The following is a 25269-nucleotide window of genomic DNA, read 5'->3' on the forward strand; positions in this document are numbered from 1 at the left end:
TTAAAGTAAGTATTGGGGCGCCGAAATTTAAAAAAAAAAAAAAAAAAAATCTCCATATACGAAAATTAACGCGAAATATTCTATAATAATAAGATATTGTATAAACATTCAATAGCAAAGAAAAGGTAAAATTGATATTAGATTAGGTATATTAAGATATTCTGATAAATATCTAAAGAAATTAACAAGAACCATAATGAGGGAAGGAAATCAATATTATATAAAACGCATTCAATGGATTAAACTAAATTTTTGTTGTTCGATACCAATTTGAATTATCAAAACTAATATGAAGTAACAAGTGTGCGTCGAACTATTTTGTCACATAATGGGTTCATAATTAGAATAGGTTCGTTACCGGTTTAGTATGCATTGGTATAACTCAAGATATCTCTCAAAGACATTGATCGTGGTTAATATGCCATAACCTGTTGTTCCTAAAGTTAGGGAAACTGCGATTCAAATTACCCTTCTTGCACTAATATAGTTTACGGTATTGCCGGTGGATTTATACGAACAGAAATGAGATTGTTAATTATAGTCCTAGGTTTGCCAGATTGATGTAGTTCAGTCGTCTGCTTGCAGTATCTGAACTTTATCATTCTGCGAATTAGCCGTGTATACCAAACTCGTGTCATTGCTGTCATCCAATCCAATACCAGAGAGTTGCTCCAGAAAACCCACATAGGTATTACTGTGGCAAACATTGACAGGAGCACTATATTTTAAAATTTCCGAAATCCATTCTTCCTCCTCATATTTAATTAATCCATACGATGCTTGAATAATTTTATTCGTTATTTTGGATGCAGTCACATTATTAGCATTGAACTTCTCCGTGTGATTACCAAGAAATACATTTTAAGTACAGTTCCTCGAATAGTTACTTTTTGAATAATTAATGATTTCCACCCATTGCACATTGGTCCAGACACCCTTCAAACCTGGCCAGAACCTCAGAATTCTAAATTATCCAAATATGAAAGACCTTACACATTTAATAAGGAAAGATATAAGGCTTGCACAAATAGGTAGGTTTTCGTGCATCTCCTAAGGGTTGGGCCTACAGCTAGTATCAGTATGAAAGATTAAAGTCGGTGGAAGAAGACCATGTATATACCCCGGTAGCAGACTTAAAGTTCATGATCTGAAAATAAAATGTTTCGTTGTTAGGCGTCAACAATGATTGTGCAGAACATTGTTATACATTCATCGTTCACGACACATACATAGAACTGTAATATACTTTCATATACCAGTCAATATGTGGATATATAAAATTAGATCGAAAACTAAAATTGGTATACATTACATTGAATTTCATGTAGAGTTTGAGTCCAGCCGAGTCCAGTTTTACTGTGTACTGGATGTGATACTAGAGGATGTTATCTGTTAGAGAAAAAGACCGATTGTTGCCCGTTTTTACCCAATCTGGTTTGAAAGGCATATTTGTATGTGAGTAGGGTAATATTTTTGCGAGTAGTATTTAGGCTAATAACTGTTTTTCCTTGTCATTCTCGAAATGTCAAACAAAACAACACGAAGGTGGTTTCTACAAGTTCTGCGGAATGTAGAAGGAAACAAAGACATTAAAAGGCAACATCGGATTGGTTTTCTTGACAAAGAAACTTCCACCAAATTGACTAGTGCGAATTGATTAGTACAATACATTGTACTAGCCAATTCGGTGGACGTTTTTTTGTCAAGGAAACCAATCCGATGTTGTCTTTTGATGTCTTTGTTTCCTTCTACATTCCGCAGAACTTGTAGAAACCACCTTCGTGTTGTTTTGTTTGACATTTCGAGAATGACAAGGAAAAACAGTTATTAGCCTAAATACTACTCGCAAAAATATTACCCTACTCACATACAAATATGCCTTTCAAACCAGATTGGGTAAAAACGGGCAACAATCGGTCTTTTTCTCTAACAGATAACATCCTCTAGTATCACATCCAGTACACAGTAAAACTGGACTCGGCTGGACTCAAACTCTACATGAAATTCAATGTCATGTATACCAATTTTAGTTTTCGATCTAATTTTATATATCCACATATTGACTGGTATATGAAAGTATATTACAGTTCTATGTATGTGTCGTGAACGATGAATGTATAACAATGTTCTGCACAATCATTGTTGACGCCTAACAACGAAACATTTTATTTTCAGATCATGAACTTTGAGTCTGCTACCGGGGTATATACATGGTCTTCTTCCACCGACTTTAATCTTTCATACTGATACTAGCTGTAGGCCCAACCCTTAGGAGATGCAGGAAAACCTATCTATTTCTGCAAACCTTACATCTTTCCTTATTAAATGTGTAAGGTCTTTCATATTTGTGATAATTTAGAATTTTGAGGTTTTGGCCAGGTTTGAAGGGTGGCTGGACCACTGTGCATTGACTTGAAACTGGCAATTAGAAAATTATGTATATTATGATTCACTTGATCAGACATTGGAGAATAACTTTCTGTTCTTTACTTGCGTTTCCAATGTCACAAGTAGAAACACTATTTGTTTTGACCGTAACTACTACTACGTCACTTGCGTTTTTCAGTGACTCATCCCTCAAATGTGTCGATTCAGTATTAATTCTTTCCTCTCATTGGTCCGTTAGATTAGCCACATCTTTTTCTATATCCAGAATTATATAATAATAATAATAATAATAATAATAATAATAAAAAAACCTGATTTGAAAATGAATACACGTTCTTCTACTTAATTATATCTCCACCTCTAATTACTTAGTGATCATTATCTCTGTAACAACTACATCAATGATTTTTCCTGTTTCATAAACATAATTTATTTATATAAATTACATGGCACTTATATTTGAACCTGCACATCCAAGTTCTTTTTGAAACAGTTGAAGAAAACTGGTGTACATGTGCTTCAGTGTTGTATTTCACTTTACAAATTATGATATTTCGACCTACAAGTTTTATAACTTCTTGTATACCTTCAACTCGTTTCTTAGTTTGGATTGCTCACCATAAACTGAACTCACGCCTTACCTGTTGTTTGTGATTTACTGCAACAAGGTACGTGAAACATAAATAGCTATTTTAAAGTGGAACCCAACAAAACAAATCTTATTGGAAAACCTGCATCTGACGGAAACTAATTTCGTTTGGGTACTTCGCCGTGACAGAGTGATTCGCTTGGTTTCTTTGCGCGTGGTTATATGTTCAATTTCCGGGGGAGGGGGTACTTGGCTCGTAATAAGTGATTCAGATTCAACTTTAAATGCATGCTACCGACAGCACGATTTTTATTATTAAAGAAGAATGAAAGGAATGAGAAAAGACGAGGATTATGTAAATGACTTGCTTAATAAATGTTTCTAGTTAATTCGCAGATTTTTTTTTCTTTCTTTCTTTAAAATATGTTGAATAATACGACACAGTTTGTATGCTATCCGAATTCAATGGAAAGTCATCGTTATGGACTTGAGTGCGAACAAACAGTTGTATTTAGGCACCTGTAAATAAGGAAATAGGTTCTCCCCCATTCTCCAGAATTCGCTAAGTCATTGCAGTGTCTAAAATGTATTCAATATAAATAAAGTTATCGTTCAAGTTGGACAGTTTAATGCTATATAGAATAACCCTTTTGTGATAACTGCCATGGTTTTATAAAAAAAATTATAATAGTTGATTCGTTGAAAACTAATATTCTCGTTGAAGTAAACGAATTTTTGTTAACACTGATTAAGGATGAAAAATAATACCAATGTTACCTGTATTCACTGTAGGAATTGTTTCTTTTGTTTTCCAACTGAATTCGACCTTCTTGGCACAAAATAAGCGTGATGTTTTAAAGGATGTGACGAGTGTCATTTTGCTTAAACAGCGCTCATCAGGACTTGTTTGTTTGTACTGTATTAAATTCATTTTCTATTCCATTCCCAATATTTTTTAAAACCATCATTGCTTTTTGGTCAGGGTTCTCATATTCAGTGTAAGATTAAATTTAATCATATGAAGAAAATTGAATGAGTTTGTAAGAATAATGTGTTTTTATTTATTATAGTGATGGTATTTCGCAGCTGTTGGCTGGTTGTCTAAGAGACTTTAGAAATAAACCTTTCCCAACACGTGCAAAAATTGAATACTACAAGAACACACTCACGGTAAGTACTTCTAATGACGTTGCTTCTACTTCGCAATTATATTCTAGTTGAACTTGGGTTTCCGCACTAATGTATACGAGGCGCGCACCAAAAGTACGTGCCGTTTCGTTGTAATTTCCAAGAACAAAGAAGTACAAAGAACTAACCTGTGTCTGTTTCTTAACAAACTCTCCCTCTTTAATGATACGCAGTTGCCGTCGTTCCGTCCATTTTGTGTAGCATGTGGCATAGTCATCTTTAGGGGTATGTTTCAAATATTGGAAAATAGCACTTCCCAAAGATGATCTACTGGCAAAATGGCGTCCACGAAGAGAATCCTTGAGGTTTGGGAACAAGCAGAAGTCACTCGGAGCTAAATCTGGTGAGTAGAATGGGTGTGGTAGAAGGTCAATACCGTGGTCAGCCAAGAATGAAGTCACAACATTAGCACAGTATGGCGATGCATTGTCCATATAGAGGATAAAATTGCCATTTCCCATTTGTGATCGTTTCTCAGACAATCTTGGCAAAAATTCTGTATCTAAAAGTATACGAAAGTACTCGCCTGGTCGAAACAAGGTGGGACAATATCGCTTCCTGGGAAGTACAGAAGATAGCGTACAGAAACTTGTCATTGGATGCCATCTGACGAAATTTTTTGGGAGGTGGTGAATCTGTGTGTTTGCACTGCACGTACTGTTTCTTTGTTTCTGGTTGAATAATAGAATCTGTGATTCATCCATTGTCAGAACACTTTCCATGAAATTGCGTCCCTGTCTTCTGAAACGTGTTAAATTTGCAATACTTGTTCGAATCCTTGCCTCTGTTTGATCGTCATTAAGCATTCGGGAATCCAAACAAGAAGAAACTTTTCTTTGGCCCAGTTTATTTGTAATTATTCATTCTACTGTTCCCATTGTTAGCTCCAGTATATCACAAGTCTCCTGCATGGTGACAGGCTTTCTTCCATGATGAAAATTTTAAGGACTGGCAATGTTAGCGTCAGTTTGATGCTGTTTCTGGACGTCCAGACTTCTGCTCATTTTTCACCTTGTTCGTCCTGCTTTGAACTCATGCATCCACTTCCTAACTGTGTTTTCTCTAAGAACATTGTCACTACACACGCCCTCCAATTGACAATGATTATCAGCTGCACAACATCGAGCTGCGATGAGAAATTTCCCAATTGTTGCTTTTAACCAAAAATTCCATGCCCCCTGGCAGTATCAGAAACACATCTTACTCGTTCAGCCACTGTGACTCAACTGCTGCCACCTAGTAAACAAAACCTGCACTGCTTAAAGACGAAAGATGGTCTCCAATGCCGCAGTTGCTTTCCTGAAATGACACACACATACATACATACATACACACACACACACCAAAAAAAAAAAAAAAAAAAACTTGTATTTTTGATGTGCATCTCGTAAGCTTAATGTATACGTGTGCTTTTTTTTACTGCGCTGTAAATCGAAAACAAAGTATAATTGCACAGAAAATATGAGGAACCATCGCTTATTTATGCATTTTTTAAAAACCTCCCATTGAGGAGGTGGTAGTGTACAGCATGTGATCATGTTCTTAGATATTTTGAATTAACGGTATCTGTCGTATTACTGATAAAATATGCTTGTTCGCAAATGTATATGACATTTTATATTGTGTAATGTGATGTTTTCAGTACTTCACTTTCTTTTCCATTTTATCTAACAGCAGTGCATGTGTTATGCGGTACGAGATAAATGTTTAGTATACAGGTCTGCAATCGCCAGTTACGTAGCGCACCCTCAAGAGGTCATTTTGTTTCCACTACTCACGTTCAAAATCTTACGGGAAAAGCTTGAGTTTATAACTCCTTTCTTTATGTACTAACTTGGAGAAAAAAAGTGGCGTAGGAATATCTTGAATTCATTTAATGATTTATTCCCTTTAGACTCAAGATGATGATGATAAATACAAATCAATAAGATGAAATATTTCATGAAACGATGGTAAAAGTACGAATATACGAGGAGCTTGTCCCTCTCAAATCCATACGATACAATTTTCTGTAGAAGTTTCGTGAAAATCATATGAGAAATTTAAAATTATTTCCAAACAACTTTTGGTCGATAAACTTGAGCTACCGTGACATGCAGATGTTTGTTTAACAGATTAGAATTATATATATTAACCTTGAATATTCATCTGTCTGGTAGTGACCTCCATTCATTCATGTATTTTAGTTAAGCCCAAAATTAAGCTCCCTCATGGCGAAATAGGTGCGCCTTCAATATGGGAGACCGGGTTTGATTTCTGGTGGGAGCTCATGATTCAGATCAGATGTTAAGCTGTATGGTAGACCCTTGATGAGGAACTTAACAATACAAAAAATCAAGCTTGAAATTTGTAATTCTAGTAGCAGGGTAGGAAAAACAAAAGAAATAAATGTCAGATAGGTTTGTTATTTGATTGAGGAGGTAGCTGGAAGGGAAGCATATAGACAGAAGTGAATAAAATGTTTTTGCAACTGCATATTTAAGTTAGTTCTCAAATGGAATGTGTACTAGGTATCTACGAACAACATAGCTGATTAACATTTTATAATCCTTTCAAAATTTAGGGTTCGAAGTAGTTGCCTCCTAATGGGTCAGTATGGTATGGTAATTAATGGGTCATCAATCTAATTTCTTTGTTCTCGCCTTTACGCTCTTCTTCGCTCAATCCTTGAACTATTGTAGTATGTAAAGAACTTTTCTTTGTTATTACTATTATTTTTGATAAGTCAAGTTTTATTTAATTTTTTTTAAAAGGAAAAACTTGTGCAAAGTAATAATTGACAGTTTCAGTTGGTTGGAATTTTAGCGCTCTTCCAACAGCGAGGCTATATGAAATGTAAATCTACAGCTTAACGTAGGGTCCGAACCATATAGCCACCATGAGAGAGCTCCTTAACAGTTTTAGATATCGATTTCCTTTCAAACAAAGGTGATTATTTATTTCTTATAACTCGTACTCTAAATAAATGCAAATTTTAAAAAAATGGATACAACATACATTTTTAGTATTATATCAAAATTCGGAACTTACATGTGTAGCAAAAAAACAACCAATCAAACAAACTTACAGCAGTATGCACGTAGTTCTTATATAGAAACATATTCAAGAAAATGAGAGAACCAGCAGAAAAATATAAATAGTTCAAAAGTAAAAGAAAATAAATAAAAAAAAATGTTACTGTTTAAACAGGGATAAATGGTAGAAATGAAGGTTACTATTTGTGTAAAATCTTTTCATTATCGCAGTTGATATGAAAGAAAGTAAAGCAGAACGTGTACGAAAGTTTAATTCTGCTCGTTTATTGTATGGATGTGAAAGTTAGTTGCTACCTTGCAGAAATCTGAAGTGTTTTGAGGAATATTTTATGCAAGTGTAGGCGAACAAATGGCTAGATGGGGATGGTCGGGGCAAGTCTCATTGCTATCAGGAAAAGCATGTGTGGGGTTACCGAGTTCTAGTTGGACAGTTTTTTACTTAGATCAAGAAGGTTGGAAGATAGTATAAATGTGAGATTTGAAGGTAGGTGGGTGAAATAACTCTGATTGTATTGGCTTGACACACAATAGGAGCTTTCGTACCTGAGTCAATGAACAAATGGGTTTAAAGCAGAATGACTAAGTTATTGTTACATATTGATTGCTAAAGTTCATACAATTTTAACAAGATTCCTTGATATATGAGAATAAATTATTGTGTACTTGCATACTAACATTATGTTGCATGTTTAAATTATTTTTTCCGTTGATGTCTTCTGCAGGAGATTGATAATGATTACAATATAAGGATTTTTTTTTTCATGTTCTCAACTGTTGAGTTTAGCGTCCTTTCAGTAGCAATACTATATGAGACTGAACTTACAGCTTAATGTAGGATCGAAATCACATAAGATCCCGTTAGGAAATTGAGTCAGGGTCTCCCACAAAGGCGTGTATACCAAGTACTTAGCCACGACTAAGCTCTTGTTCTCAATTGTGTTGAAAGGATATATTTGTAAGTGGACTACTAATGTTTTGATCTGTTCTAGGTACTCTTCCATAATGGTATGACGAATAATGAACAAGATTTTGAAGTTTGTTTGAGAGTCGAGAATGTTGTATTGCCCAGAAATGGTTACTTTGGATTATCAGCAGCAACTGGCGGGCTTGCAGGTGTGTAATATTGCTTTTTGAACTCGTTCTCTGAATAATCGTCTTTGCCTCACCAGAACTTTAGCTTACAGCTATTCATATTTAATAGAATTACTGATATTTCGTGTACTTTGTTGAAGATCCCGTTTCTGAATAATGTTTATAAAGACAATTAAACCTGTAAGAAAGAAGAAAAAAACACACTAGCGGTTAAGAATCAATATTTTGTATGGTCATGAGTGCTATACATTAACAGAAGTTAAACAAGAAGAAATAAAAATATTAATTTATTAAAAACATAAACATAAATACCATATTTTCATCAGTTTCCTAAAATTTTAGTAATATTTATCGTTGCTAGTATATATTGTCATTCTCAAGTGAATATTTATACTTAATGTGATTCATCTTACATCTTTGAAGAAGTCAATAAAAGATTTCAGAAATAGCTTACATGTTTAAGTATGGTTATACAACCTCTATAACAAACTGTGAAGCTTAAATATTAAAGTTTTAATTGTTATGACATATCTGAACAAAAGCTTTATTTTTCGTGAAAGTTATTCCCATTCAAGCTCAGAAGACGCATAATATACAAAATGTGTTAAGTACTAATTTCAAATTAAAACTGATTCGAATTCCTTACTGATTGAAGCTGTAAAGTACATAAAAAACGTAAACCTGATTCGAAGTAGTCTACAGCACCAACGTTAACACAACTAATCTTATACTTGAAATAATCGAACAGAAAAGAAATGAAACATGTGTTTTAGATATTCTTTGTTCTTTACATTGCATTTGGTTTATTCTTTTCTCTCCCATAGTGGAAGTTAAAATGAAGGATTTTAGAGCTTAATAAAACTACTGGTGAAATCTTATAACAGTACAATTCAAAGTATCGCAAAAATGTTTAAAATGGTTAATCCATTCAGTGTGCTCTATATTCGGTGATATTGAATGTAAATTTTAAAATAGTATGAAGTATGTTACGCAAAAGAAAAAAAAAATCCGAATGTATGCCACTTAAAACCCATTAGATAAAGCCATAAAGCCAAATTTTCAAATGTTAGGTTTCAATAATCGCTTTAGTCAGATTTTATTTTTATTTAAGTTATACTTAGTTCCAAACCTAAAATGAGCAGCATTCGTTTTCTTGTATTTTCCATTTCATTTCATTTTAACATACTTGTTCTGTCACAATGACTTCATATACACTATTGATAAATCTTTTCTGGTACAGCGAGTCCCTGGTTCGATATCAGGACATGTGAGTTTGCGCTGGACATCATCCATTGGTTTTCGTGGGTTCTCCATTTCCTTCTACACTCTCATTCCACCAGTTCATTTTCATTAACAATCTGCCTTCTTTAGACTGAAGGGAATAACTGTAGAACATTAAATTTAAAAAATATATATTTTATATTTAATTTTTTGTAAATAAATTTTTCGAATTATATTTTTTGTGCATTGATTGAGTTTATACCAAGTTAAGATTATGCTTCTTTCTTTTTTTTTTTCTTAACCACTTATGAGTTATAAGATTAAAGTTGTAGCCAGTAGGCCAAATCAATTATAGTACAAATTTTCTCATAAAGTGTAAATATGTATTAGAGGGGCTGCTGTGGCTCAGTGGTAGAGCGTTCACCTCTATGCGTGGAATCCTTGGTTCAATCCCAGCTCGCGCCAAGTGAACTTTGGGGTGGACAAACCTCGTGTGCGTGGGTTTTCTCTAACGGGAAACAACGTTAGGATCTCCCGTTTCCTCCCACTTTCTTCATTCTAATATGTCATTCATTTCTCATCATCACCGTCTCCATTAGCCTAGCCAACATAACCGTGGCACGTAGTGTTGTAAAAAAAAGTTTTTTTGTGAAGTTTTTTTTCAATAAAAAACATCGTTCTTTTTCATGTTTTTTTTTTCAAATGTCTGTTTTTTTTCTGGCAACCATTATTTATTGATTTATGTTGCAGATTATTGAAATAATCAACAGAACTTGAATCGACGCTCTCGTAACTTACAAATCGTTTGTTTCTTTGTATCTATAAGAGTAAAATTGTATGATTATCCCTTGCGGACCCAGGTCATTTTTGGCGTTTTCCTACATTTTCAGTTAATGACTTATTGCTCAAAAACCACTTATACGATTGATACGGTTAAGGCGTTATTTTTTAGAAAATGGATGTGGCTATTTTTTGGTGTAAGTTGCATTGCAGTGTTGCCAGCGGGTGAAACATTATTGAGGGAAATGTAGGGGTGAAAATTTTAAAAAATTCCCTAACCGAATTTCAAAATTTTCTGTATCTAGAACCACTGCTGCCATATGGGTTCAAGTCAACTAAAAGAATTCTTTGGTGTGTTGACAAGGTACAGTGAAATCCTGAAGTCGCTGGCTTCCATTCAAAGAGGGAAAAAAAATTCTCTGTCAAAATACACATGAAATTTTGACACTTTTTACGCCTCAGAAACAAAAATCAACAGATATGCCGGGGCTACAGCTTCTCTAATTATCCTATTGAAAATTTTTATAGTGCGTTCTGTAGGGCAAAGAGAAAGCTTTCAGGTAGTGGTACGTTTGTTTCAATGTAGCCAGCAAGAGGGTAATAATAGAGGGGAAAAGGGAAATTTTCCGAATTTTTCACCTGAAATCGGGAATTAATTGTTTTGGCTGGAAACACTGCCATCAGACAGACGAAAGCTATCTGATGATAAACCTTGATACACCATGAATATATCCTACAAGTATCATGGCGATATCTAACAAAGTAAGCATGAAATTAAAAAAAAAATCTCATTCTACCTTAGAAATTCACCATTTTCTTACCATTTCCAGAACATGATTTATTATAAACCTCAACTGTACTTCCCCTAATTATTCTAGTGAAACTTTTTATGGTGTGCTGTGTATGCTAAGGACGAGGCTTTTAGCCACTGGTACGTGTGTTCGAATATAGCCAACAAGAGGGAAATAATAGAAACAAAAAGAAAATTTGTCCAAAATTTCCCCCTGAAATCTGGAATTAAAATTTTCTGTAGCTGGCAACACTGCTGTCAACACGCACAAACTATCTTAAAATAAGCTTTGGTATCCCTCTTATATATCCTACAAGTAACGCTATCTAATAAAGTAAGCATGTCAATAAAAAATATCTCATTCTACTTTAAAAAATCACAGTTATCTTCCCAATTAGAGAACAAAGTCTACTGTAAACCTCAACTGTATGTCCCCTAATTATCCTATTGAAACTTTTTATAGTGCATTGTGTAGGGTAAAGACAAGAATTTCAGATACTGGTACGTTTATTCCGATGTAGCCAACAAGAGAGAAATAATAGATAATTTTCCCAAAATTTCCCTCTAAAATCTGGAATTAAAATTTTCTGTAGCTGGCAGCACTGCTACCAGTCAGACGTAAACTATCTTAAATTAAACATTGGTACGCCACTAATATATTCTACAAGTATTATGGCGATATTTAAGGAACAAAGGTTCCAATTACCAAAAATATATTACAGTAAACAGGAAAGTATGGAAAAACTAGAAAAAATCAAGGGTTAGAACCTAAATACGAATTTTTCGTGCGCCCATAATTACTCCATTGTAACGATCTGTATCTGCATTTGTTCAGTAAGAATAAATGTTCGATTGGCGTGAGTTGACTTGCACTCGGACGTATAGGTACGGATTTATAAACAAAAATTTCGAATTGTTTGCCCAAATTTAGAGAAATTTTAATTTCCCTAATTGGTAACACTGCGCGCAGACCCGTCCAATTGATGTCAACAATTAGGTGTCCATCCGCGGTATCTACCTAGCAAGTCTGAAGGAGGTCTCTCTACAACGAAGGAAGCTACAGGGGGAAAAAGAAGTAAATTCGAAATTTGAAAATTCTCGAATTTTTGACGGGTGAAATTTGAAAAGGAAATTCGACACTAGAAGAAAAAGTTGAGTTGATTTTGAGTTTATCGTCCCGTTCAGCAGCGAGGCTATATGAGACGTGGACCTACTGATTAACGTGGAATCCGAACCACATGAGCTCCCGCCGGAAATCAAGCCCGGGTCTCCCGCGCCAAAGGCGCGTACGCTAACCGCTTAACCACGGAGAAGCTCAAGAAGAAAAAGAAATCAATATGATAAACTATGGTCCAACCATATTTGGCAAAAATAATATCCCGATATCTTAATTAGTGTCCACACAGGAGCGGATTAAAAAAGTGACACACTCGTGTGTGCCACTTTGGTCACCTGGGTCCGAAAGGGTTACGAGTGTACATTTGATTACATTTTTTTGACTACTAACCCGTGTTGTTGTTGTAGTTATAGTCTCAACTAATAATAACATCGTTGTTTAAACAATAACTTTATAAGGAAAATTTTCTTTCCTTTTTACATCTTAGATCCAATACTGTTGGTGAGAAATGCAGGGTGTTTCAAAATGAATTTTGGGGTTTTAAGTCTTCGTAGTACTTATTACATTTTACGTACGATTATAAGCAATGCACCAAGTAAAAGAGCATTTCAAACAGTCTTTGCTACAAGTGTTCAATGTGAGATTCATTCGTCACACGGCACACATCTAGTCGATAGGCGAGAAAGGCTCATAAACTTTCCACCATATGGCACAAAACACATTCAATTTAGGGGAGTCTCGTTTCAACTGTACCATCTCATGAGGATTTGCTGACCGCCAGATGCAAACATTGAGTGTTCACATTAGCTCTTAGGTGAAATGTCGATTTATCACTGAAGACGACACGATTCAGAAAATCTTCATTGTTATGCAGCAATATTTCACTTGCGAAATTGGCACGTAAACCGTTGTCTGTAGGCTTTAGACCTGTAGCAACTGCAAACGATAAGGACGTAGTTGCAAGCGTCTCTTTAATATTCTTCACACAGACGGTTGCACTGTAACTACAGATTCAGTCTTTATTATAACACAAAAAGCTTTCTGCTCTCTAGTCTCCATCTTTGCTTCTTGCTCTTTCTAACGGCAGACAGAAGAAACAATTCATGTGCATGCGTGCGTACAAAACTGTTTGAGTTGCCCTTTCATTTGATATAATATTTATAATTGTAAGTTAATTGTAATAGATACTACAAAGTTTCCAAACCTTAATATTAATTTTGAAACACCCTGCATTACTTCAAATTGTGTCATCCTATATTCATGTCTTGTATATACATATCATTTGGGCCGACCCTAGGCAATTTGTCGCCCCGTGCAATGGCATAATTTTTGGCCTCCCCCTTTCTCCAGAAAGAACAAACCTTAAAAAGTCATGATTTTTAGTATGCTACTCCAGCATGAACAACAAAGGTGAGCGTAAAGTGCAGTCGCACTCAGAAAGGCTTAAATACTTACTAAAAATACAGTTCCGTTGTGTCTGTTTTTTTTTCTTTCTTTAAATATTAATTTGTTATGTTAGTAAAAGATAAAGGAAACACACCTACAGAGGAAAGATGGTAATCCTTTTTATAGAATTCAATATCGAGCTTCAATCTCAATGTATCAGTTTGCAATTCCAGTGCAACTAGCTCTTTTATCTTTATTTCTTAATTTTTCTTCTACATCTGTTAACATTTTTTAAAAGAACTTGTTTATATCTTCTATGATAAGGAACTTGATTCTGACAAAAACAAGACTAGTTTTCATATCAAAACTGTGATACCTAAGTAAATGGAACAAATATTCGCTACTATTCGAGAATTGAGTTCTTGCATTTGACAACAATCAAGCAATTTGTGCTAGGATTAATTTGACATTTGCTTTAGCATTGTCCATGTGATCTTAAACTAATGCAACCTAAACATGATTTATGAATGTGGTCAGCTTAGACAGCTTAGTAAATTTAACTACCATCATCATGAAGTCTGTTTCCAACAAGAAATATTTAATTTAAATAATACACTTATAACAGATTTTGCTTCATCCAAACTTGATGCTCCATGCAAATGCACGTGTTGCACATATGGTAGAGCCGGCTCTACATATCATATACCTAATCGACAAATTATTTTAAAAAGTTTTACAATATATGATATTTAGAAAAATACTATGAGGCAAATTAGTAGGGGAAGGTGTTGTACCTTTGAAACAATGTACCTTTGAACACCTGTGCTTTTCTCGAATTCAGAGCTGTCTAGGTGCAGTGATTAAAATTCATTTGAAAGATTAAATGAAAAAAAGCACTACAAATGCGTTTGGCTTTTGTTTGCTGAGTGTTTTGTCGAGTAATGTTCCTTTTAATTTTTTCACCCCCACAACGAATATTTTTTTATAGTTACCTTTTGAGTTTTGTGCTCTTCGGTTTTCGCAACTTGTTATAATTATTTGTCCAAATTTGAGGTAGAATCATTGGTTAATACAGTAGCATTTTTAGTTTTAACTTTTGTTCAATATTTAAGCTAGTGGAGAACTTTTTTTCGTAATAGTGACCCTCTTGTACCTATGAACATTAATGCATCCTGTACCTTTAAACGATAAATAATACTGTTTAAAGCTACACAATGTAAGTAGTTAAAACAATTTATATATTTTATATAGGTTAGGTTAGGATATAAAGTTGTTAATCGTGATTTTAAGTAGTTTATATATTCGCTTATTATATAACATAATGTTATATACTCAACTTTATTGTTTACAAGTTTTTGTTAGAACTTCTCTTCAATTTTTAATTTAATTAATAAAATTTTAATTCTGGGGAGCTTTTTATAGCTAAACCTTTTATTGCAATTTATAAATATTAATATTTGTGGCTTCTTTTTATATTATTGCCGCAGAAACATTGTAATTATCACTGTTGAAAGGTACAGGAGGGTCTGTTCAATGGTACACGACCATAATGTACCTGTGAACCAAACGGATTTGTTCTTATTTTATCTTATAAAAGCTATTGTAATTATGTAACACGTTTAAAAATCATCCTATCTGATAGCAGAGAAATGACACCAAAAATTGGGGAAAAAGTGCTGAATATTAGCACCAAAATTTCGAAGACTCTAAAAGTGTTCACAGGTACAACGCCTTCCCCTATTAGTTTTTACCTTTATACAAGTTATTTGCATTTTATATTGTACGTGATATTATTTTCGTACTTATAGAAGGAATGCTTTCACGAAAAAACAAAATTTCATTTTTACTTTTATTTCGTAGTTGATGAAACACTGCGGAAACTCGAATTGTTAGTAGGTATGCTATTCATATAAATTGTAAAATATTTGTAGGGTATCAGTATCTAGCGTTTAATTTATGTTGCATTTTACGGTGATTACACCTACATAAAAATATTTCATACTTAAATAGACGTAAGATGCATTACAAATGACTATTTGGAAAAAAAAAAAAAAAACGAAATTTAGAAAAAAACGAGAGGCAATGTTTTTTTCTAAAAAAAACGTACATTTCTGAAAAAATACGAACGTTTTTTTTTTTCTATTTACAACACTAGTGGCACGAAAACTTAAAGATCTCATTTCTAAATTTGTATTAGTTACGTCGAATTACGTAACCAGAATGGCACTGACGCAGGCCCTTAATTGCCTGTACTAAAGCTTAATTTCAATAAAAATTACGCGGAAATTTTTTAAGTGTCAGTAATGCGACTGGAAGTTGCGAAATGCCTATCTATTCATGTTTCTGATTTTGCCTCGGAATTTGGTTTAACATCTTTTCTTTCTATATTTCGTTAATCTGTTTCTTCGTAACAATTCTTCTAAATTAACTAATTAGAACTAATTTATTTTTTGCAATGTTGGTCTAAAGAAGATTAACAGTTTCCTTGCCCCGAGAAAAAAAATCAGATTGTTTATTTTGATTGTGTAGGAATGTGCGGATGTATGATAATCATATTGCAAACCTGCCGTATTTTCCCTGAAGTTTTTAAAAATTGTCTTTTGTAAATAAGATAAATTTAAGTATCGTACTTACCTTTCAAATACATGAAAAGCTCTTATATATGATTCATTACAACTTGTTACCATATACGGTTTCGAAGCTCAACTCGCTCTGCCGTCAGGGTAATTGGTAAAATCTCACTGCTAGACGAATTATATGGTGAAATTTTCATTGTGATTAATCTCGAAAATTAATGTAATAGAACTCATTTTTTTCACAAGATTGTTCCAATTTCCCAATTCCGTGAAGGAAAATTACCGATGTACACTACCCTTGAACATCACTTATTTGGAGTGTTCCTAACACTCAGCGAGACTTTATACCGGCCACACCGATGAAGAGACGAGTTGTGCCTCGAAACCTTGTATGGTAGCTGGCTGTAATAAATGTTAAGAGGTATGAGCGTTTTATTTATTACGTTATTTGGTATACATTCAACAATATCAGTGAATAAATGTACTAATTCTTTGAGAAAAAGCAAAAAGGCTATTGCTCACCGCAAAAAATATGTAGCAGAATTTTCTTCTACATGCAACAGGTAGCGTCTTTAACAGGCCGAAGAAGGAAGTAGCATCTTCCGAAAGCGCTACCTGTTGCCTGTAGAAGAAAATTCTGCTACACATTTTTTGCGGTGAGTAGTAGCCTTTTTGCTTTTTCTCATTGAATATTCTCACCGCTCGCAATATTGTGATAGTAATTCTTTCTTCATTGTAAATTTTATTATGTGATTTATATTGTTGAATTGATCTATTTGAAAGTCTGTTTGATATACTTTTGTTCGTGAAGTAATAATAGCCCATCGTCCACACTATAGGTTTACCTGGTTTACAATATAGTTAATGTAGTCTGCACATTCACTAAGCATTCAAAGCAAACAATCGGATTTTTGTTGTTGTTGTTGTTGTTAGGGCAAGCAAACCGTTTACCTTCTTTAGAGCAAGACCCTAAAGAATAAATTAAAGCGCTTACTAATTTTGATTGATCCATATTTAAAATCTTGGGTTCAAAATAGTTTATTACAGTCCGAATGGAATATAAAGGAATATTCACTGACAATTCTCTGTTGATTTATTTATTTATTTTATTTATTTTGTGTCAAGGACGAAGGTGTATAGTTTAAAGTAGGATGTAAACCACTGTAGTACGTTCGATTCTCTCTCACTGGGAACCAAAGGCATACACGCTAGCCACTAGCCCAGTGGGGAGGGTCCCTCATTACACAAAGATTTTATCTCCTTAACGAATAAACTTAAGCCCAAACTAACTGCACTAGGTTGTTCCGTTTCAGATTCTAGCATTAATCGATATAACATGAAACACTTTCCCATTTAAATTCTTGGTACGTTCTTACACTCTTTAGTTAACATAACACACTGCCTTTTAGGCTAAAAGAAGCAGTGAAAAATGTCGATGAATGGTAAAAGAACAATACATAACTTACATAGCCTGAGCGGAATTCGAACCCGCAACAGAAGATTTGGGTTGCTAGACCCTTAACATTGCTCTAGCATACTTGTCGGTAAAATTTCGCGATTCAAGATTAGCCGTTATGATTCTCATACTTCCCACCAGGTAGACTTCTATTATCTACTACTCTTACTTAACGTATGATTTCCCCTTCCTATTCCTGTAATCAGTTCAAAATTACATTGTTTCTAGTACTTTGTCTGACCCTGTAGTTCTGGAACAGCTGTGTATTAGAAATAGCTATATATTTTTAGATAAAATTTTGGTAGTTTCAGTTTTATTATTTTCTTACAATGCATTGCATACTTTACAGATGACCATGATGCTCTACACTTCCTTACGTATAGTCTTTACCCTCCTGAAGTTAAACCGCAACAAATAGGAACAAAAGTTTCCGATGAGGAACAACAAAAGCTTTCACAAGAGTATCTGGAATATCAACGAAAACTTGAGCAACAGAAAGAAGAGTAAGTAAAAGGTTTTAATCATTCAGGTTTTAAGAATACTTTTTTTTACCAATCAATTTCGTAACCTGCTTTTTCGAAGAATTCTTAAAGAATTCAGATTTTAATTTAAGCACAGAAGTAATGTGTATTTTTCATTAATGTTAATTTATAATTGATAACACTACATCAAATATATTATACACTCATTTAATATGTATATAGGTTTAAAGAGATCAATAACGCATAATTTAATAATAATTGAAGATTTAATATACTAAATATTTTCGCTGTCCAAATCAATATTTCGGAAAACCGGAAATCGATTTTTGAAAAACTTGAAATTGTAGAAAATTGATTTTCGATTTCTGTTTTCAAAACCAAAATTCGATTTTTGGTTCGTTTTCTTCATCGTGCAAACGTTATTTATTTATTTATTTTTTAAATAGAATAATCTGCATAAACAGAAATAGTACACTCGCATGTCTAAACGTATTCAATTTATTCTACAAAGTGGACATACGGTAACAGTGTTCTGCAACACCAAAGAAGTTACATATATATGCGTGAAATATGCATTCCTTGTGTAAAATGTGGCTATGAGGCTCATCTCCAGTGCGCGAGAGACCTGGTAGAAGTGTGTTCCGAGCCACAATAATCGGCAGCGCAAGCAGTGCAACACACCAGGACCCCCGGACGAAGGGGTCCAGAACTCCCCTCGAATCACTGTTTGAAATTTATAATTCTGAATATCTAAAATTACTGTATTATTCATTATAAAGTTTCATATTAGCAAACCTGGTTTGATTCCCTCCCCCATTGCTAAGATTCAAATAATGTTTTAAAAAGTAAAAATTATTTAAATATTTAAATAACTAACACAGTTCGCATCGTATTGTACAATACACAATATCTTGCAGATAGCCAGCTTAGGCTGGGCACTTGAATGCAGAATAACAAAGGAGTCACCGAAACGACGGCGAAGCTGATCATCAATATGTCATAATAAATTATCAGTAGATAATATTACACATTTTATGTGTAATACAACTTTGTTCAAGATCTAGTAGGCTGCCTTTTTTTGTTTAATGGTCTTACCCATTCGTGGCTCTCAGGAGATAGCTAGGGGCACCGAGGAAACAAGGCATCGCAGAACCAATCGGGGAACCACATATTATATAAATAGATGTAAGGGATCTCGTTGCTATGGCTTCTGACAAGGAGATCAAGTTTCAACTGTTGTTCTTCAAAATATAACTATGATTGGGGGGCAGGTACAAATACTCTCCTATACTGTGTCCAACTCGCTTAGTGGAGGGTACCAAAAATATCTGTGCTGGAGCCCTGAAGAGATTTATAATGGTGCTGTGTGAATTATGCAGTACTCGAAATGGGTCGTATAAACCGATATAATATACTCCGACACTTTTTTCCATTTAATTTTTATACCGCCACCTTTCATAGTGAGATTGTACAGTATTTGTAAAGTTCTTAATTGGACGTACACTTGAAAACATACGTGCAAAATATATAGACTATCAGCGGTAGCGTTTACCATTTTTCGTTTCGAACACTGATTATATAGGGAATGTTCAGAAAACTAGGAGAATGGCAATCTTAAAGAGAATACCGTTCGTCCTAATTCGAGCACCCTTATTTATGTGAAAGTACTTTCGTAATGGAGGGAGAACCAAAATCGCCAGTTGTTGTTGGCCTTTGAAACCATTTTGTTATTTCAAAACCAAAATTAAATTTTGATATTTATAAAAAATGTTCGATTCCAAAAACCGAAAATCGATTTTCGTAAAAACGAAATTCGAGTTTCGAAACACCAAAAACCGAAAATGTTAACAGCACTAGTAAGTATCGATATCTTATAAATAATCGTACAGCTTCAGCGGATGATCTTCATTATCAACGGTGTTAAAGAAACTTTTGCTGTACACATAATTTTTGTAAAAGAAATTTGAATATTCTCTAACTAATGTTTCATTGTGTTAATATATAAATATGAAGATAATGAAAAATTAGGTTCACATATATATATATAACTGATTACTTTGATTATTTTATATCAAACTCATTCAACTATAATATCCATCCGGAAGAGACTAAAATGATGCTTTCTGTTAAATTTAAATTCCTGTGTGGCAGGTAATGTGAAACACGAATAATTACTTTTAAAGTTCCTCTTGAGGAACCATTACGAGGTAGGAAAATGATTCATCAAATGTTTTAGCACTGGAAATATACTCCAGTTATACGTGTCTAGTCTCACCCACGATTAAATGTGGTGTTTTTTTTTACTGATCTAGGTGTAAGTATCATAGCACTGCTAGAAAACTTTTACTAAAGTTGCGAAACAAATGAAGCACTAATGTTCAACTAAGTGTTTATGAAACAGTTTTCAATTCTTTAGTTCATCTATCCTTTTAGCTAATCTATTGGAAATAGAATAAATTTTATACTAATTGATGTTTAAGAAAGAAAATATAAATGAAAGTTTATTTTATGCGGTATTTTTTTTTTTTTTTTTTAACTCGTCACACCATGTTTTGTCTAAATCCATTTATCAAGTTTTAAAGAGGAATTATTGATCCTTATAAAAAATGATTCAAAATCGCTCCTGTAAATTTGAAAAGCTTCTTGATGTAATACTCTTGTACTAACTATTTGGTTTGATTCTTCAAAGGACAGAGGGAGGGGTTGCCATCCCTCTTTAAACACCTCAGACATGAAGACCGATTTCAAGAAGTATCTGAATGGCTTTGTTCTGCAGCTATGCATCTTCTGATTTGTTAAGTAATAACAGTTAGTTAGGTTCAGACTACGAATTCGGCATTAGAATGAGTATTTTGAATAATACGGTTGTAAAATTCCCTTTTGAACTGTAATTTCCCTCTTTTCTAGCTATCGGAAAGAGCATCCAGATGCTGTGAAAGATACTGGGAAAGAGTTTGAAGAGTGGTTCGAAAGTGACCAACAGCGTGAGTTGAGGCAGATATTTACTGGACAGAGCCAGATGTTTGAAGCATTACGAGATTTAAACCGTAAATTAGATGAAGTTATTGGACGCCAAGAAAGAACGTTAAGTCTTCTATCATCAGTACAAACTGCAGGTGGAGCGGCAGCACGTAAGTTTTCTGTATTGCTTTTGTTATACCAAATTGAGATAGATACGTATCAAGATTTCTTGTACGGCTCGAAAATTAAACTTGAGTGGACATGAACTTAAATAGCGGAATGACTTAAGACTCGATTGTAAGCTAAATGAAGTTTGTAGTAGAACAATACTGTATGTATACTTTAATATTGCACTATTTCTTTTATCATTTATATACCATAGAAAATCAATGTAGGGTATTAAATTAACACCTAAATTCTACACACAATTTATGTACTACAATCTTATCTTGGATAAGGATGTAGAAATTTTGATACATAGCTAAAGAAATCGATATTTAAATATGTTCAGTCTGCACACTGACGCAAACTGAGGCGAATATATGACAGTACATTTTCTTTGCCTGGGGCCGTAATGGGTCAGTGGTAGAACGCTCACCACTAGTGCGTGAGGTCGCTAGTCAGCACTCACCAACTAGGTTTTGTGGTGAACAAATACCGTGTAAGTCAGTTTTCTCGGGGTTCTCCTTCTTCAGTGTATCATTTCGTTCATTGTCATCATCACTGTCTCCCTTAGCCTCGGAGCATATTTGTGGGACGTTAAAACTAAACAGAAAAAGTCTACAATTAATAGATTTTTCCCGAAAAATTTAGTAACACTAAACTTTTCAGTGTTCTCTGGGTATATTTGTGAAGTCTAATTCTTAATTAATGATTGGATCTTCTCATTTTTTATTCTGGAAACTTGTATTTCTAGTAAATAAATAAGTGTTGTTTGTCTTAGCTTGTAATGGTCTTGTATTCCCATAGCTTCGTAACTGATTATGTTGACCATGTTTGAAATTCATAAGTTATAATCATTATTGAAAATAGCTAATCACGGAAGCAGATTTAAATTGCCATCAGTAATGTATTTAAGACTCCCTTTGTTTAAGATTATCATCATCATACATAATTCGTTTCCCTTCAATTTCTAAGCAATCTTCAAATAAAAACTTCTTTTTTTTTCCTGCAATTTCCTAGATACGACTCTCTGGTTGTAATAAATCCAATCAAAAATTGACTTGGTACGCTATCCATTGAAATAGAACGCTGTAATTCCTCTCCAAAGGCTGTGCAATGACATCCTGATCAAAAGTACTCATGGACATAAAACTCAAAAACTGTTAAGTTTGTTTGCTGACTTAATGATTTACGCAACTTTGAGTAAGTCTAGAGCCATACTTTCATTAAAAAATTTCTTAGGTATAAATAGTCAATTAGATTTTGTAGAATAAATATCTAAGTACACATTAGTTTCAGCAAATTTGACCTAACCCAAATTACTTTAAAATATATATTTCTGTGCTCAAAATTGCATAAACATTCGCTTGTACAAACAATAGTCTAAAAACAAAGTTTCTGAGATATGCTAGGGTTAGGACCTCGAAAACTACAGCACATATATATTTTTTTTAAAGACCTAAACTCATTTATCTTTAGCAGATTGCGTAGTCACGTACATAACTTCAATAGCTGCTGTTCGCCTAACATTTCCTCCACACTCACACTCACCTTTTCATCTATTGATAAAGGCTCTTGGCGTCTTAACAAAATGGAAAATTGGCTATGCAAAACCAGGTCGAACATCCACTAAATACACTACATTTACCCACAAAAATGTTGCAATTGATATGCAAATTCGCATATAAACTCAATTGTTCAAATAATTTTAACCACACTCATGAAAATTTTACCGATAGCCTACAACAACAAAGCACTTGAATTAAGAAGTATGACATTGTTTGTTATATTATTTTCATAATTTTATCTATGTATTTTCTTTATTTCTCCTTAGTTCCACCACCACCGGCTGGCGGTGGACAGGCTACACCACAATATATAGACACTATTCGGCGCCATGAAGTAGATGCCGTGCTGGCTAATCAGAAAGAAATCGTCCAAGCCTCGAGAGATATAAAGTAAGTCCTGTTTGAATGGTTGTCATAGTGATTTTACGTTTTTATGCAAGGTTATGTCATGTAAGACGGAAAGTACTGTAAAAATTGGAATCGAACCACTACTTGAATTTGTACCCGAGATACAGTGGACTCTCAGGTCATGAACTTAATTAGTTACATAATATCATTCGCAATATGAAATTATTTTCCCTATTGAGATTCTGAATATTCCTTTCCAGCTACAGAAATATGGTATATGGTAATCAGAATAGATTTTACCATTTGTGATTGTCAGAAGCAGACATACATATATACAGTGCATGGTATGTAACATTAGATCTCGAAGTAATCTCCATCAGTCTAGTACCCTTTATCAACGTTCTTGCAGCTACGCAATAATCTGGAAATAAAACTCGGGGGTCTTGGACACAAAGAAGGCCGTGGTTGAGTGCCACAGGTCTACAGCATTGTCCAGGGATTTTCCACGGAAGTGGTTAGACAGGGAATGAAATATGTGTAATCAAATCTGATGGCGCTAGGTTCGCCGAGTATGGTGATGGCTGTTTCTCCCAATGAAGTCCCTGAATGGTATCTCTGATCGTCCTTGTCATGTGTTGTATTGCATTGTACAGTACATTCTTGCAATTAACTAACGCTAGCTTCTGCAGCAGTGGTTGTTGCACCCGTTGCAGCTGCTGCAAGGAATTTCCACAGTAAAAAAAAATCAGCTTACCTTTTTTTTTTCTTTTTCGAATTGACCTCCATATATCGTGTAAAAATTCGTAAATCCATTGGTCAATAATCTTCAGGTGCCAGCAACAGCCTAAAACGTGAAAAAAACCTTACCGCTAGTGACTGTTTTGTTAGAAGGGTCGATATTTTACGTGAAAGACAAAATTAACTTGATCAGTCAAGTTATTCAGTTGAGAGCAGTGACTTGAAATTTAGACAAAAATGCCCAAAACATTTTTTTCCAACCAAAAGGTTTAATTTTGTAAAATAAAATTTCAGTGTTTCTGCTTCTTATGAACGTATAATTAGATATGAAACAAGTCTTTTGCATCTTCACCTCTTCGTTTATTTCTAAGCTTTAATTATGATAATAACTCAGAACTCACAACGAGGGGAGGGATGTCTGCATTCGAGTACCATCTATCCATACATACTAATGTTGTATGTGGTGGTGCAGGTTCATACCTTTACTGTTTTGCCATTATTATTATTATTATTATTATTTTATTAAATTCTGGCATATTCTTTCTCGATTATAGTCTTGCTAGGATAAATCTATGTTGCTCCTTTTGCCTATATACCACTGATGCCGCCAGTTTCATTATTTTTTGTACAGCACAAGTGTGACAGGAGTAAGGATGTAATATATTCATCAGTCTATGAACCTATGTTCACCAGGATTGACAAAAACCATGGTTTTTATTGAAAAAAAGAAAAAAACAGGTTTTGTTTTGTTTAAACCCGGTTGGTTTGGTTTAAACCAGGTTGTTTTGGTTTAAATAATTTGCTCTGCGTATTTGTATTACATATGGACAGAAATAACTTTGTTTCGCCTTGATGATGTTATGCAACAACAGGATTATGCTGGAAGGGATAAGCTTAAAGCGGAATCCAAACACTTCTCGGCTCACATCCGAGAGAAATTGTTCTCCATTTGGATACGAAACCAGGACTAATTGGCCACAAATGCGATAAGTCTTCCGACTCACTCACGAAGGACTTTTGATAAATATACGTTGTACTGATCTTTACATACCTTTTAATGTAATTGTCAAGAGTCATTTTAGAAGGACAAAAAGATAAACAGTTGCACCATTATACAGAATTATATATAAATCGGGAAACTCCCGCCTTAGCCATTGGGAAAATCCTGTTATTACTTTAAATGTATTTGCATGTAAAATTTCTTTAAATGTATTTGCATGTAAAATTTTAAGGTCAACGTATCATAGGTCAGCGTAAGGTCAACGCTAAAACTGAGGTATTAAATTACAAATTTAGTATGTAGATACAGGGGTTGGACAAAAAAAATCTAAAAGGTTTGCAAAAGTGTGAAAATCATACATAATATGGTGTGGGGCCTCCTTTTGCGTCCAA

The 25269-nt window shown here is 34.1% G+C and overlaps 1 protein-coding gene across 1 annotated transcript in view; it reads left to right on the forward strand.

Moving 5' to 3' along the window:
• Positions 1-25269, forward strand: part of ergic53 (lectin, mannose binding protein ergic53) — a 63360-nt gene that overhangs the window by 21288 nt on the left and 16803 nt on the right. The window contains exons 5-9 of the mRNA XM_081735805.1: positions 4048-4147; positions 8190-8313; positions 17968-18121; positions 21008-21231; positions 23058-23181. Coding sequence (XP_081591931.1) covers positions 4048-4147; positions 8190-8313; positions 17968-18121; positions 21008-21231; positions 23058-23181 — 726 coding nt within the window. The remainder of the gene's footprint in view (positions 1-4047; positions 4148-8189; positions 8314-17967; positions 18122-21007; positions 21232-23057; positions 23182-25269) is intronic.

The sequence above is a fragment of the Thermobia domestica genome, chromosome 13 (assembly GCF_964235325.1).
Source record: "Thermobia domestica chromosome 13, izTheDome1.hap1.1, whole genome shotgun sequence".
Classification (NCBI taxonomy): Eukaryota; Metazoa; Arthropoda; class Insecta; order Zygentoma; family Lepismatidae; genus Thermobia; species Thermobia domestica.